The sequence below is a fragment of the Battus philenor genome, unplaced genomic scaffold (assembly GCF_028537555.1).
Source record: "Battus philenor isolate CCGP_79_NKW_IND1 unplaced genomic scaffold, ilBatPhil1.0.hap1 SCAF_18, whole genome shotgun sequence".
Taxonomy (NCBI): domain Eukaryota; kingdom Metazoa; phylum Arthropoda; class Insecta; order Lepidoptera; family Papilionidae; genus Battus; species Battus philenor.
This window is the reverse complement of record NW_027181680.1, coordinates 7,288,507-7,305,600: the sequence shown is the minus strand read 5'-3', so window position 1 is coordinate 7,305,600 and position 17,094 is coordinate 7,288,507. Positions and strand designations below refer to the sequence as shown.

The window sequence follows — 17,094 nt, the reverse complement described above, 5'->3', positions numbered from 1 at the left end:
TTGATTTTACAAATTATAAATCTATTACGACTATTCTATTATCGTCTGTGGTTACACTTTGACTGGAGTGACCAACCCAAGAATAATAAAATGACACATTTTGACTGACATCCTTGCAATGCAGTGATCTCAGCTAGTTTCTTTGCTAATTTCATGGTCATTCTGACAACTATTTTATAGGTCGCGACGATAAAATCTCAACACAACATAACAAAGAAACGATATATAACCATCAAGTAAAAATTCAAACTAGTGGTGAATTGTTATTTGTATGAGATTATAAAGCAGACACAAAAGAGTAGAACAAGATTGCTAAAAACCGTAAAATAATAGTGTGAAATCAAAATGTCAACTCCAGCCAGAAGACGTCTTATGAGAGATTTTAAGCGGTTTGTAATTGTTTTCCATGATTGCTACAAATTTTAATATTTGTTCCTTTGGTCAAACCTACAAATACGTTACTAAATTATTGAATTACATCATTGCCACCTTCATCGATTTCTATTTTGCTCTACATATTTCTCTAAATAAAGAGATCAATGGTGAGAAATAAACTTTCATTATAATTTCGTTAGCCTACAGAAAGAAAATATTTATTACACACATCACCCATATACGATGTTTTTTTGCGTACGTATATGTACTTGTTATTGTTTTCGAAATTAGGTTATGAGGAAATGTAGAAAGTCAGGTATACAATAATTATTACATATTATTTTTACTATTAGAATAAAATATCGTCTAACTAAATATATAAATTACTATATCAAATGAATCAACAATTACAGTGATCTATTTTTATATTTAACAGCTTACAGGAGGACCCGCCCACGGGTGTTTCGGGTGCCCCCACTGACAACAATATCATGATATGGAATGCTGTGATATTTGGCCCCCATGATACTCCATTTGAAGATGGCACTTTTAAATTGACCATAGAATTTACTGAGGAATATCCTAACAAACCTCCTACTGTGAGATTTGTTTCTAAAATGTTCCACCCTAATGTTTATGCAGATGGTGGGATTTGTTTAGATATCTTGCAGAATAGATGGAGCCCAACATACGATGTCTCGGCTATTTTAACCTCAATACAGGTAATTGTAATTGATATGTTACATGCAACATGCTTTCTTCATTAATTGCTTCAAATTTATTACATTATATTGTTCATTATAGTTTTAAGTATGGAATCAATTATTAAAAAACACATTTTGTCTACTAAGAACTTTTTAAGTTTGAATACCAAATATGCAAAGGGTATTTTGAAGATTGATAATAATCATAAAATTGTTAAGGTTAACTATTATTTCAGTTCTCCTGTTATGTATAATATCAACAATGTGTTTGTGTCTTAAAGAAATGGCTATGATACAATAAACTATTCTCAATAAATGTTAAACAAGATTTGTATTAAATGAATTTCTTTATATTTTCAGTCATTGTTAAGTGATCCCAATCCGAACTCACCAGCAAACTCAATGGCGGCCCAATTATACAAGGAAAATCGTAGAGAATATGAGAAGCGGGTAAAAGCTTGTGTAGAACAATCTTTTATTGATTAGCAGGGATCGGGTTACAGACAACAATGTTGTAAGAATGATTTGCGCTGCCCATGGCATGGCCCATCAAAATAATCCATTGGGACGATTGTGTAAATTAAAATTTATAATACCTTATACAGACCTGCCATTACAGGTTGGCAGCAAGGAACATAAGTAAGATTTTGGAAAACCAAGTATACTAAGGATTTTATGTTTTTTTTGTTGCTAGTAGTGATGTAATAATCTATCAAAAATATTTGATTTTACTTACCATTTGCAAATAGCAAACAATAAATAATAGGCTAATGACATGTTTAATGTTATTTAAAATAGCAGTTTGTTTTTTTTTATTAAAATGAATTATTTATTTTTATATTTGCCAAAATGTTTCATTGTTTCTTTGAACTATTTCATTAAAAATTGTTTTGTTTCATAATAGAGATAAATTAACTATACTAAAATGTTTTCTTAGATCATCACCTATATTTAAATATGCATTAATAAAAAATTATCCTTGCCTTGGCTTAAATGATGTATCTGTAGCTTAGTATACTCCTTACATGTTTGTTTTTTTATGGTAAATAAAAGTACCTCAATTGGGTTATGGTATTATTTTGTGAACAGTATACAGATCTGAACTGCTACTGTCTTAAACCTGTAGTATCTAAAATAGTCCTCACCTATCATATTTACCTATAATGTGCAAGTGTTTTTATATGTTTACTTTTACAAAATACACTCTTGGATATTAATAATGCTGTATTATTGTTGTCGTCATGTCTGCACAAATCATTTCCATTGCTGTCTTATGTCCCAATGATACATTTTCTAAAAAGGTTGTATAGCCATTTTATTTTCTCTAAATGCTATGATTTAGCATTGTTTCAATATTATCTTTACATAGGTATATGTAATATTTTTCTTCTAGTAAAATATTATTTTCAGTTTGAGAACTGTGTTTTAATTACTAAATATATGCCTCTTAGTCCATTAAAGTTGGTAAATACATAATGATGATAGTAAAATATTAATGGTTTAATACATTACCATGTTTAAGACTATTGAGAAGAAATGTTAGGTTTTGAAAAAAAAACAAAGCATTTGTAATGTAATACCCACTTGTCTATTTTCTGGTAAGTGTAAAGTAATACTCCTAAATGAATGCTAAATACTTCAAATAGTTTATAATGTCCTTACAATTAATAGATAATACCATGCATCTGTAATGTGCTTTTATAAAAAAGTCTCAGAATCAATTTCAGTTCCAATACTTCAAATCACACGTTTTTAATGACGCTATTATGTCTTACAAAAAGAACTCGCTTCGTAAATCGTTTCAAGTAGACAAAAAAAAGTATGTAAAAGAAAAAATCAATATATTGAAGTAAGGTGGAGCAACTTGAAATGTTGAACCAATATGATAAATGTTGGCAAAAAATTTAGTTAGACATGTTTATGTTGTGTTACGGAAATAAAAGTTTTTAGTCATAAAATATAAGAACATTATTGGTTTCACATTAAAATAAAACCGAAGTTCTTTGAAGAATTACTCCTCGAAGTGGCAGTTGGCAGGCCACATCGCTCATGCAACAGTCGGCTGTTAGGGCCGAAAGATTCTTCAGTGGCAACCACGAGCCTGTAGACCGGCTAACATGGCGGAAAAGCCTATGTCTTCCAATGGGCGATTATCGATTTATACAATCTCGAATGAAAAATCGAGAACATTATTAATGCTAGTAAAAATAGTTGATATCAGCTTTAAAATATTTTGTTTTGTGCGTACGCCCGCGCGAGATAGAGCTCGGCAGCTTCCCAATCTTTAAGAACATGAGGTGAAGTTTTAGAAAGAACTATTAATACTAATATGGTAAACAGTAACCTACTATCACGAAAAAAGATGTTTTCTCATTTTAGAAAACTATTTCTCATGTCCAAATTGGACTGGTTAAATATTATGTATTGGTATACTCCTTGCATCATTCTGAAGACCGTATATCCCCTCTAAGGGTTCCGATGTATGATGTCACACCATCCCTATTGTTGACCACTTGTATTGTGTTGAGTGTGGTGCGATTCTGATCGGACCGATGATCAACAAATTATCCAAAAGGTCAGTCGTCCTCTGGGCAATAAGTCCAATATTTTGGAAAAAAAATCATGCACTCGTATGAGATGTTAAAGCTAAGTACTGATTTTGAGTTTCTAGTAATTTATTAATGAAGAATATCTGTTTTTTTTTGTTCTGTATTTACACTGTTGCTTTATTGGCTTTTATTGAGTCAGTGGGCTTGAAGAGCGCTCAAGGCGCTTAGTCTAAACCTCGCCTAACCACCGATAAACTTGGCTTAAGCCGTTACATTGTTTACATAATTATGGAGAGATAGGGCGCCGAGCTCGTAAATCGCTAAGGCGGGCGGTTTATGGAGTGACCAGACGCAAGGGCTCTCGAGAGAGGATCTTGTCTTATGTAGTCATTCAATACGTGTTTAGCATTCCGACTCCAAGGCACCGTCGGGCCCAAACTCGATTTGGTCGGATACTATGGCCCAGATAACATTACGACGATTTCGCTTTAGCACTGGGAAAAATGATGGAAGAAACTCCAATAACGCTTCTATCTAGGATTATCGGGAGTGAACTACGTACTATGTACGTATGTACTTAATTTTTTTAGTAGTTAACTATACTACGGATAGTTAACTACTAAAAAATTAAGTAAGCTACAGCTGATAGGTCGATAACTTATGCGACACGTAATTGTGAGAACTTTCCATGATATTTCCGTAAGTGTGTAAATAGTCATGTGGGATTCTTCCTGGGGCTGATTGATCTTTAGGTTGTAACAACACGAAGTCCGAAGTAGAAGTATGTATATTCATTCTGTACTGCTCTGTTTCGTAGATGTTTATGCTGTAAGCCCTTAGGCTTTTACAGCTTCGTCGGATATGAGTTCAAGGAGCGGAAGGGTCCGTGAACAATACATATTCATTCTATTGTTTCGATGGAGTTAATGCTGCTAGCCCTTAGGCTTTTACAGCTTCGCCGGATATGAGTTTACGGAGCGGAAGGGTCCGTGAACTGTACATATTCATTCTATTGTTTTGATGGAATTAATGCTGCTAGCTCTTAGGCTTTTACAGCTTCCTCGGATATGAGTTCACGGAACGAAAGGGTCCGTGAACTATACATATTCATTCTATTGTTTCGATGGAGTTAATGCTGCTAGCCCTTAGGCTTTTACAGCTTCGTCGGATATGAGTTCACGGAGCGGAAGGGTCCGTGAACTATACATATTCATTCTATTGTTTCGATGGAGTTAATGCTGCTAGCCCTTAGGCTTTTACAGCTTCGTCGGATATGAGTTCACGGAGCGGAAGGGCCCGGGAACTGTACATATTCATTCTATTGTTTTGATGCAGTTAATGCTGCTAGCCCTTAGGCTTTTACAGCTTCGTCGGATATGAGTTCACGGAGCGAAAGGGTCCGTGAACTATACATATTCATTCTATTGTTTCGATGGAGTTAATGCTGCTAGCCCTTAGGCTTTTACAGCTTCGTCGGATATGAGTTCACGGAGCGGAAGGGTCCGTGAACTATACATATTCATTCTATTGTTTCGATGGAGTTAATGCTGCTAGCCCTTAGGCTTTTACAGCTTCGTCGGATATGAGTTCACGGAGCGGAAGGGCCCGGGAACTGTACATATTCATTCTATTGTTTTGATGCAGTTAATGCTGCTAGCCCTTAGGCTTTTACAGCTTCGTCGGATATGAGTTCACGGAGCGAAAGGGTCCGTGAACTATACATATTCATTCTATTGTTTCGATGGAGTTAATGCTGCTAGCCCTTAGGCTTTTACAGCTTCGTCGGATATGAGTTCACGGAGCGGAAGGGTCCGTGAACTATACATATTCATTCTATTGTTTCGATGGAGTTAATGTTACTAACCCTTTTACGGCTTCGTCGAATATGAGTTCACGGAGCGGAAGGAACTAGAATCATATTCATTCGAGCTTCGCCCGTATTTATACCGATGTAAAAGAAATATTTTATTTCTATGGAATTCCTCTTTTCTATGCGCCGCTGACGATGACGTAATGTTACCCCTACAGTCATGTAACTTTGACATATATATCCGTACTAACATTCCGTATGCAACAGCCATGCGATTTACTTCACACTTATCTTGTCATTCAAAATAGAGGAACTCTCTACGTATCGGTGATAGTTCCAGATCTATATGCAGATCCACACCACGTTGGTAACAAGGAGCTTCCGGGGTCCTACAAAAGAATTGGTTCTCCACGACTAAGATTTTTATGCCTGATTCTGGGAAAATGAGTAACATTTTTCTTTTTCTGTTGAGTAACGAGTATAACTAGCAAAACTGAATTGTCGTACTTTTAGAGGTATCACTCTTTACTCCTTATTTACGTAACCAGCATCCTATGATATTGGCTGCGGTTTGAAATTCGGCATATGACTATGTCCGTTTGGCGCTGGACGCATATGGCATCATTGCTGACGTCAATAGTATAGAGGTAAAATATCAGGAGAAGGATTTAAATGTAAAATAAGTATAGGCATTTAAAAAAATAATTTTATCGAAAACTGAATATTAATAACACTTGTAATACATTCATATATAGATAAGAAATATACAAGTATTAACATATTATATTGCTATATAATACCAGTTAACCCGTAGGTAATATCGCCTAACATAAGTTAATTATTCTTCACATCAGTTCAAGTTCGTGCAACAATGTTTTACATCACACCCAAGATGAATGTGCAATGAGAGTATATAAACACATCTATTATCTAGTTTTTAAGTCTTCTTTTAGTTTATACATTAAAAGCTCCATGCAAACCGTTGCATCTTCAGCACTGTCATGACCATCAACAGAATTCTGAATAATCTTTTTTAGATGCTCAGATGACAAATTCCTTAGCGCTCTTTTATATGGAGGACCCATTTTATGAGGAAATAACACACTTGTATCTATAACTGTGTCATGAATGAGTTTAAGTGCTTTAAAATCAGATTCTAAACTATGGCCGATCAATATAGTCTTACTATTAAACATAGTAAGAAGTGTGGCTTGAACCTCTAATAATGTCGTCTTCACACTCATCATTTGCTCCTCAGTTATGCCTGAGTACCTTGTGTTATAATCAATAATAGGATGAAGAGGTTTGACAAGAGTCTCATACACAACTTTACAGGTTGAGTTTATTATTGTTACCCTTGTCAGGTCTAAACCTTGTGTAGTATAACACATTTCGCAATCTAATGAATACACTCCATAATCATCCTTATCAGTTTCTGGTGGTAAAGTCCGGACATAGCCTTTTAAATTTTCATAATCCACAAACTCATAAACATGGCAAGAAGCTACGCAACAACCATCTGAAGTCCCATCTTGGCTACAACACTGATAACGAGCCTCTCCACGGACTCTATATTTGTTGTTGGGATGATAAATACATTCTTCTTTAACAGCTGGAAAACCTTTCTTGTTAACTGTGTAATCTTTCTTACATCTACAACATGTCCTAATATTACCTTTTGGTGGGTTTTGTTTCTTCTGACCATAAATAATAGCTCTGCCCTTCTCACCACTACCATGTGGTCTTGGAAAGCCATTATCCTGAAGCTGCTGTTCTGTTAATATCCATTTCTGTATATTATTGTATAATTTAGCACCACTAAAATGATTTGTATCCACAATATTTTTTCTTTGTTTATTTTCTATACTCCAAGAGCCTGCACTACTCGAAGTACCAGATAATGTTTGAGGGATTTTGAGCAATGTTGAACAATCAGAACCAGCTTTCTTAACACCATTACATTCTTGCAATTCTTTCCGGAGCCTACTCACAGCAAGGACAGCTGAATTTTTGTATATTTGAATAGTGGAACATTTTTTACTTGTTGTCAATTCCTCATGTTGAGCTCTGGCATAAGCATCTGTTGATGACAAATAAATTTTCAAACATTCATCTATCATCATATTTAAATAAACAGACCTGATATTGGCTGGTATTTTCGAGGCAAGAGGTTCTAAAACACCTGGCCTGTCAATAAATTTTTCATTAGGCATATGAGCAACTCTTGTTGTGCCTTTTTTTACAGTTTGAATTGCTGTATTGCTAGTGGAGGGAGAACTTTTACTGCTATCAGTGGTATGTGAAATAGTTTTTTTTGCATTAATTAATGTCGAAGCATAGGGCACATGAGCAATTCTGATTTTTGTGTTACCACTGCTTGGTGTAGCAAACAAATTATTTTTCTGAATATCTGGTGGTCGATTTATAGTTTCAGTAGAAATAAGAGAACTTTTAGATGCATGAAACTCCTTGATTTTTGCCATTCTATCAGCCATTGCTTGTGCAGCATTAACTTTAAAATTAGGTTTTACATGCAGTTTTGGAGTCACTTTCATATCTTTATCAACAGTTCGTGATATTCTTTTTTTACTTGGTACATATTCTTCTGAATCATTATCAATGTCCTGATTGTTTTCAGTTACTTCTACACTTTTAGGTTTTTCTACAGGCACATATTCTTCAAAAATCTTCTTACATTCTAGTGCAATACTTTCTTCATCGGACTCTGACATTTCTAGTAATTCTTCTTCATTGTCATATGAGTCTACACTTTTTTCTTCTATTAACTGTTTCTTTTCTATATGTTTTTCCCTAGAGTGCTTGGATCTTTTATGACTTTTATGTTTCTCTTTATGCCTACTGTCCCTTTTTTTAGAGTACTCTTTGGAATACTTTGAATGTTTAGTGTGGTTTTCAATGCTTTTAGAAGAGCTGCTTTTATGTACTGAATTTTTAGACTTTTTTTCTTCAGATTTATCCTTATTTTTATTTTGACTGGAACTACTATGACTTGATTTTTTTTCTGAATCTCTACATGTGTGCTTTTCCTTTGAATGTTTCTCACTTAAATTTGATTTAGTTTTACTATGAGATATTACTCTATGTTTATATTTATTTTCATTTTCTATCTTTGCTTCAATTTTTTCCCTGTTTTCTTTATCTTTATTTTTTCCAGCATTTTCATCTGCTTTTCCATTTTTATTATCACCTTCTGATTTTTCTTCATCTAATATTTGGTCTAGTATATCAAACTCTGGACCTAATTCATCTAATCCATTTAAATCAGTTGATAATTTTATTTTCTTCTTTTCCGGACCCTCTTCTTCATCACTTGAAAAACAAGGTGCTAATGATCTTGGTGTTGGTTGATATGTAACTTTTGCAAAGTCTGGTTTTATTGTCACTTTTGCTGGCTTATACTCTAATATCTTTTTCTTATTTAAATCCTTATCTGATGGAACATAACTGCGTTTTATAGTAGATTGAGCATCTTTAGGTGTGTACTCTTGTAATTCTTTCTCTTTTCCTGGCAAATATTTTTCCTTACATTCTATAGAACCTTTTGGCGTGTAAGGATCGTGCTGTGTATTTTCTGTTGAGCCAGGATTATACTTTGAAGGAGGTATGTATACTAAAGGAGTAAAAGAGCCATTAATTTCAGTGGATCGTTTAATGGACGTACTAGCAGGTTTTCTGGGTGTATAAGGTACAGGAATATGCCTTCTTCTTTGTTCGTTAACGTCTTCTTGGTTTTCTGAATCAACGTTATTAATTTTATTTAATTCTGATATAGGAGTAGGATTGTACGTCACTTTGGAAGCGGTTGGCTGCAAATTGTTTGTTTGTGGCGTTTGATCTGTAGCTGCGAGTTCGTTAGGTGGAGATGAACCTGTTTCTGTTTGTTGTAGTACTTTTTGTACAGCTGCGGAGACAAGTTTCTGTAAAATTGTGCCGCTTTCAATCCCATCATTATTTAGAGGTTCTTTCTTGACGTGACGAAAATGACAGTAAGGTCGTTCGCAAAATCCGGTATCATAGAAAGGACAATTAAGACCTTTAAAATAACCCGTTGAAGGTAGCATTAGAAATTATTCATACAAATTAATAACAAAGTATTACGGTCTTCTACCAATTATTAGACAAACTCATATTCAGTTTATGTCAACTTAGGACTACAGGCAATGACAACACAAGCTAAATACAGATTATAAAGTAAAACTCACAGCGTAACAATTTTTCATTAATTTAAAACCTCTGTATTTTTCACTTTTTTAGTGGCAAACAGTACTTAATTTTTTCTCCATTTACAACAGTATCTACCGACCAGATTTTTTTGTTGTATAAACAGGAGTCTGTAAATATGACACCTCTTAAATTTGCAACGAATGAAATGAATAAATCTGTATTTTTTACATTAACTGTTTTTATTTAGTTAGCCTTTAATTAACAAATTATACAGTTTCATATTAATACCATAACAACAATTTTATTCATAGTTTTATATTTCGCAAAACTTAATGATGAAAAAATGGTGTCAGGGTTCATATAAATGTCGCAATAGAACGATTTTGTAAGTACGCCGTGGTATAGTTATTAGCTATGTTTTTGCCTTTACCAAAACAAGTAATCTGTAATAACTATGGAATTGTTCATTAAAGTTTATCGTCACTTTCCTTCTTCTTTTTTAGAATTGTCAAAACTTCTGACAGATGCTGTGGATTGTTTAACAAGTTATTTGGAATATTTGTTTCCAGATTTTGGGACGACATAAAATGTTAGAACGGTTGGCACAAGATTACGCTGCTTATTTTAAAGTGGATGTGGCAGACGGTTTTCAGACTGTACAAGATGTAATTGATAATATGATAACAAGACTTGAAGAATTAACAAGTGTAGTGCAGATGATAAAGTTAAAAAATGGTGAATGCAATACATCTGTGTCTGAAGATATCAATGTGTATAGAGTAGAGATAACTCAACTTTCCAAAAAAATAATTACTTTGAACGAAATTGTAATGACATTGCAGCAAAATATGGATAAAATAGAAAAGCAAGTTGAAAAGGCAGAGATTCACTTTGGTGTAAATAATGACAATAAGTTAACAAGTTTACTCCGGCCTTTCCTAAAGAGAAATAGAGATGTTCGATCCTTTACAGATGAAACTCCATCAATAGAATCACTTTCTATTACAAGTGTTATGGATAATTTTGAGGTCTAAAAAGAGTGCTGACTAAAAATTGTTGTTAATATAAATATTTACCTATATTTGAAAATAAATTTCTGAAAAAAATAATTTGGTGTCATTACTACTCAAATAATAACTACATATAAAAAGGAACTTTAAAAATATGTTAAAATTTTATAGTTAAGTTTAAAACACATTATTGTTTTAAGCTGTTTAGAAACATAACATTTAGATATATTTATAGAAATGGATCATAAAATAAAATTACTGGTAATGCTAGGTATGATTTAATTTCAATGGAAAATTTTACAAATGACATTTAAGAAATTGAAATATTAGGGTTAGTGTGTTCCAGTAGAACCAAAACCTCCATCAGATCTTTTAGTCTCTGTAAGACTTGTTACTTCCTGTAGAACTGGATAGTAAATTTTCTCACAAATCAGTTGTGCAATTCGGTCTCCTTTCTTCACAATAAAATCTTCATTGGAATGGTTAAAAATAACTACTCCAACATTTCCACGATAATCTTCATCTATAACCCCAGCTGTAAAGCAAAGACATTTTAAATTTTTATGAAAAGAAGTATGAACTAACCTATCGTTTTGTTGCGTTATTATTATATATTTTTATAATATATATATTTAAAAATATTATATTTTTTTATAGACTCACAATTAATATTTTCTTTATTATTAAATAATGGACAAGTTAAGTTATATATTTATGTAAAGTAGTAGGATCCAGGAAGCGCTAGGTTGCTTGTTTGAGTGATCTGTGGAGAAGGCTTATGGAGCTACATGTAAAACCGAAACATTATTTTCATTTCCATAAACCATGTGTTCAGATATTACATATTATAGACATGTAATAAAGGTTGAAGAAATTCTATGTTAATCCCATAATTTTTTGATACAAAAATAAGATTACTAAAAGCTGTAAAGTACAAAGAGGAGTCAGGAATCATGTCTGCGAAATAAGTTAAGCTTATTGAAACATGTTCCTTTTCTAACATCTGATTAAGAATTTACAAGAACAAAACTGCATTTGTGTAATTATATTGATTTATTTTATGTTATTAGCTTATATGGTTAATTATCATTATGGCTGTTGGGAAGATATTATTATGACAGCTTATTGTGACAATAAAAGTATAGTTATAAGATTTTTAGAGTTAAGTCAGTTTCCTTTGTACATTGTTAATATAAAATTTATGTTATATATTGTCTATCATACATCTTATATCAAAAAGCTGTTTTATAAAGGGGAAATAGAGGAAGATTGAATTTCTTTTACAAGCTTTTGGATATGAATAATTATTTTAAAAATTAAATTTGTACATAAATTTGATCATACTATAATTTAATAATAAAGTGAAATCCAAACTAATAGGCTAAAATATTGTTCACGAAAATAAAGTTTTGAGATCATTAAAGGGGTGTAACAAGGTACAATTTTTGAGATTGTAGAATATGATCAACAATATAATGTTTACAATCAAGCATGGTGTAAGGTAAGGGCACTAGTAGTTGACCATGTACTAGTAGTTGACCGTCTTGTATGAAATTTTAAATAATAAGCGTTGTGTTTATCGTATCTAATTAAAAAATTAATTTATAAGTAGCTGCTCTCATCTATTTACAACTGCGGAAAGCTCAGAACTAAAGCGCATTGTGTGTAGCAGGAGCCGATAGTTGTTTTTGACAGGGTTCAACTGTGAGGCACGTTTTTTGATTTCGTGACTGAATATTATATTTTTTCTATGTGAAAATTAAAGTTTTGACATATGTGTGGTCTTATTTACCATAAAAGTAGGTTTTTATTCATATGGTCAACTACTGATGCTAAATACGGTCAATTACTAATTTAATTTAATTTTTCAGATTTTGATTGGTCAACTACTGAAGCAAACACTTAATATGAATCAAATAAAAATTTAAGTGTTTACAATTTGTTTAATTGAAAGACTTCTTAGTAAAACTTAATCTAAAGGGTATAAGAATTTCCTTTAAGCACCCACTGATATTCTAAAATTTGAATGTATGTGGTCCATCAAAAAAACATTTTAGCAGCGCTCTTAAGTGGTCAACTACTGGTGCCGTTACATTACATAACAAAAAAAAAGGGATGGTTATAGAGTTCCAAATAAAAACTGCTTAGAAAAAAATAGCTTCATACAAACAAATAACATTGATGACATGACGAGGAGATTTTACACAAAATTAATATAGACTATGGTATCGCAATATAAATGAATGCTTTTGTTAAAATTTCTTACCGCCAACGTCAATGAAATTTTTGAGGGCTAGACCGGAACGCGGTGCCACACGACCGTAGCATCCATGGGGCAATTCAATTTGTAGGTCGGTTTTTATTAATTCTTTACCACGAGCCGGGACTGTATAGTCATAAGCACTAACAGAAAAAAAATTAAACATTTGAGGAACCTTTAAGGAACAGATTACACATTAGATATAATATATACACAAGAATCACCTTTTTAAATCAAATCCTGCTGCTTTTTCGGATCCTTTAACCGGTGGATAAGCATGCTCGCTAAGACGCGTGAACTTTAAGATCACTTGGTCTGAATTATTCATCTTTGTAGGTAAGTGTGAGAACCTGTCGAATAATTTCTGAACACAGATATTGTTTTATCAATAATTGCTATTGTCAATAACAATTTCAGAAGTTAAAGAAAAATTTAATAACGCTTTGTAAAAATCGTTAAATCAAATTAGTAAGATTTTACAAACTATCGTTTTCTGTTGATAGCACTCAGCAAAATTGGCGCGAAACAATGTTACCAACTATGAAACCAACAATCCTAATAAAAAATAGTATTTTAATTTGAATAAAAAATATTTTTTCCAGTTTTCTCAGGTACCAATACAAACTGAATAAACAATAATCATTCTTTAAATTTTTGTTGAAATAATATTTAAATGTAGCACATTATTATTAATGTTTTAATAAACTTGGCATGATGTGCAACTAGTAAATTTATGCTAGAAAAGATACGACACAAAAAAGGGTAAATTATAAATACTAAAGCATGTAAATTTTTCTTCTGTAACATTTTCTTTTTAAACTCTAATCCTTATTATTCTCACTCTCACGCAATAGTTTAGGTATGAATCTGGAACATCTTTTTGTTACATACTTGTTAGATGCATAAAGAGTTACATAGTACTAAATTAAGCTTTTTATCGCTATTGTTTGATAAGTTAAACTTGACGAGCTTAGCTTGCTATGCTAAACCTGGAATCGTATAATTTTGGTATAGTATGAAAGTTCTTCAATTCCGTTCACAGGTAACTATGAAAATACCTATTTAATAATTGAAAATTTATTTAAGGTGTTGAACACTGGAGTGGTGCGAAATTATAATTCTTGTATGTTATTTCCAATTATTGTAGATTGCTCATCTCGTAACTAAAGTAAAGAAAAAAAACTGTACCCTGTTAACCTACGGTATAACATGTTTGTATTGTTTTAAAATGCAGATGAATTATGAGATGTAAAATAAATCTCAACAAAAATGTAAATAAAGTCAATATCGTCATTTCAATGCATCACTTTTTTAAATTCATTTGGTGCCACAGCCTGTACATGGTAGTGAGCAATCATAATGCATTTGATTTAAAAAATCCATAACCATTAAAATAATAATATTTGTGGTAGCCTTACTTTTTATTCAATACATTTTATCTATGGAATAATGTAACGTTCTTGATACAACCGAGTGACCATAAAATCAAACTTTTTTGAACTTTATCTAAAAATTTGTATAATAGGAAAAAACAGTTTTTTTTTAAATTAAATATTCCGGTTTAAAAACGGAGCTCAAACTTGTTCCAAAATATGCAGAAGCAGAATATTTCTTAATAATTTTATTAAATAATAAATTAAAATTCCGTCATTACCCAAGTAGTTACAACCGTAAATAACAAAATAAACAAAGAATGATTGTATATAGATCATGTTTCACTTTTAGTCAAGCATTAAAATATAATTTTCATGGTAACACTTTTAAGTATAGAGTCTCATAAAATGAAGGTCAAAACAATTCAGCAACCACTTATTTATGAGTTTTACCTACTTAAAGTAGACATCTATTATGTTTTAATGCTACTGACATGTATTTAAATGTTGGGCTTCATTTTTATCAATTTTGTATTTTCTTGTTTATAGCAATAATTTCGTTTTTATTTTTCCTTTTTTATAATAAATTTTTATCCGTTCATTATTTATATTTTTCGGCAAAATGCTTTGTAGTGTAAGTGTAAATGAAAAAAAAACACCAGTATTGCCTAGCATTAATGCACTGTGGTAGTCGTAACGGACTAGTATTTTACATGCGCATTTAATTCAATTGGAATAAAAGTAAGTTTTTCTTATTTCATGCAAGTAACGTTGAGAACTAAAGGAAAATAAATACTGCATAAAGACTCCAATACGATGCTAGCATAAAGCGGTTGTTGACTTTTAATAATATTTTATAGGTAAGTCTTATTTAAGAATGAGCCCGTTTCCTTACAACGTTTTAGAGAGTCGAACTCTTCACCAACATAATCGCAAGCTGCAATCATTCTCTTAACTATATATGTTCGACGATATTAGCAGGGCTTGCCGTTCGTAATATATATATATATATATATATATATATATATATATATATATATATATATATATATATATATATATCACTAATATTAAATACATTCACAACACTAATATAAAAAACAATAAATTTTTAACAGCGAATTAATTGATAAATAAAAAATATTGCAAAATTGAAGTTCATCTTGTATGCCAGGCAGAATCAAAAACAAAAAAAATTATAATTGACCAATTTCCTATAAGTTAAACTATGTGCTCTTTTTTAAAGAGAAAAAAATATATGAGATTGAAAAACATCCTGCCAATATTGTAACAGTAGGCATACTAAAATTGATGTAATTGTTTCGATCGAAACTCGTAAACTCTTTGATGGCAGTTGAAAAATGATAAATTTCCTATAATGGATATAAATTGACCATAGCAATCATTTGTGATAATAAAAAAGTGACCGTTATAAAACAGAGAATTAAAAAATTGCATACACTCTATCTAAAATAATAGCTATGATAAATATCCGATATTTTGGTACCGTTATTGAATAGTGAATACGAGATGTATTTTTATTTACATAGTATGCTTATATTTACTCAGACTATTTGAATTCCTTTCTATCGTTTACATAGATTATGAACTTAATTTTATTTACTTTAACTATACCATATTAGTCATACAAACGTCTTAGTTTATGTATAGACATAAAAACATTTATATTCAAAAATGTGGTTTCAAAAAGCGATGGTTAAATCGTGTAGATTCTTAAAACGTTAATTAATTTTTTACCCTACATTATTAATTACGTGAAATTAAAAAGATTTATTGTAATTTTGTACAAATGCCTAAACTTCTGAAAAAAAATACGAGTCACCTTTAACAATAATAAAACTGCACTAAACTTGGCATTACAACTTATTGGAATAAATAACAACGACCTTAAGCTTTTCTGTTTGAATGTTTTTTACCTACTCTAGCCTGCGACCCAAATAATACAAAAAAATATCTACCTGCGCGGTAAAGGGTCCCACATTTGGGTACAATAAGGACAGTAAGCGGCTGATCTACTGCGATTATCCTGCTTCCGAAAGCTGGCCTCAGTGAAAAATGTCCACAGACGGTGGGAGTCGCGTCGATCAATATTTTGTTAAGAGCTACACGGAAGTTCGCATCATAACTCTGTACCGCTCAAATTTAAACCGAAGTGCGGGTGTTTGCGCGGTACGCGTCACTTTCCCTCTCTGTACAGCGACAACTTTAAATAAAAATCTTCACAAACTAAAAAAGTGCTTCGTGTGTTGCTGTGATTCATTTGGGTGAACCCCCAAGAAGGGGAGTTTGTCCATTTTTATATTTACAACGTGTCCCTCGCGGCATGCGCGGCGCTTGTCCGCCAGTCACTCTACTACAGTTTCACGCACCAACACCACTGCAAGGAATGTAATGTAAATATTACTCATACCAAAATATTTACGCATGAATTGTTATTTTCAAAACACGGACGATTAATGTTGGTAAAGTGGATATAAAAGTGACCGAAAAGTCTTGAAGTTTAAGTGAAAAATATTTAAAACAGTGATTGTGTATCGTTTAGTTTCGATCCGAATCAACTATGTTCGTGGACGTGCCGCCCGTTCTTAATGTATTTCAGGAAGCGTTTCAGCAAAGAACTTTTCGTTCACATATCTCACGCTAGAGGTCAGTATTCAATGAACTTTTTAGTTGTAACATTAGGTTAACATTTTAAGTAGAAATTTAAATCGTCCGTATTTAATATATCTATAAGTAGTTAGTAGGGTTCAAGCACCGAAGCTCTTCCCTTTTACATCCCTTCTCCGCCCTTTACGCATGATCGACCG

The 17,094-nt window shown here is 32.2% G+C and overlaps 3 protein-coding genes across 3 annotated transcripts; 1 reads left to right on the top strand and 2 right to left on the bottom strand.

Moving 5' to 3' along the window:
• The first annotated feature begins 110 nt into the window (after positions 1-110).
• Positions 111-2,388, top strand: Ubc6 (ubiquitin conjugating enzyme 6). Its single transcript, XM_068763555.1, has 3 exons — positions 111-389; positions 812-1,097; positions 1,440-2,388. The coding sequence occupies exons 1-3, from the start codon at positions 346-348 to the stop codon at positions 1,563-1,565; spliced, it is 456 nt and encodes a 151-aa protein (XP_068619656.1). The 5' UTR covers positions 111-345; the 3' UTR covers positions 1,566-2,388.
• A 3,768-nt stretch (positions 2,389-6,156) lies between these two features.
• Positions 6,157-9,586, bottom strand: LOC137920187 (RNA exonuclease 1 homolog). Its single transcript, XM_068763455.1, has one exon. It carries the CDS (start codon positions 9,518-9,520, stop codon positions 6,365-6,367), a length of 3,156 nt encoding a protein of 1,051 aa, XP_068619556.1. The 5' UTR covers positions 9,521-9,586; the 3' UTR covers positions 6,157-6,364.
• A 1,309-nt stretch (positions 9,587-10,895) lies between these two features.
• On the bottom strand, positions 10,896-13,407 carry dUTPase (Deoxyuridine triphosphatase). The gene is made up of 3 exons (XM_068763631.1): positions 13,118-13,407; positions 12,900-13,036; positions 10,896-11,168 (listed from the first exon to the last, which is right to left on the bottom strand). The coding sequence occupies exons 1-3, from the start codon at positions 13,219-13,221 to the stop codon at positions 10,966-10,968; spliced, it is 444 nt and encodes a 147-aa protein (XP_068619732.1). The 5' UTR covers positions 13,222-13,407; the 3' UTR covers positions 10,896-10,965.
• Between the last annotated feature and the right edge of the window lie 3,687 nt (positions 13,408-17,094).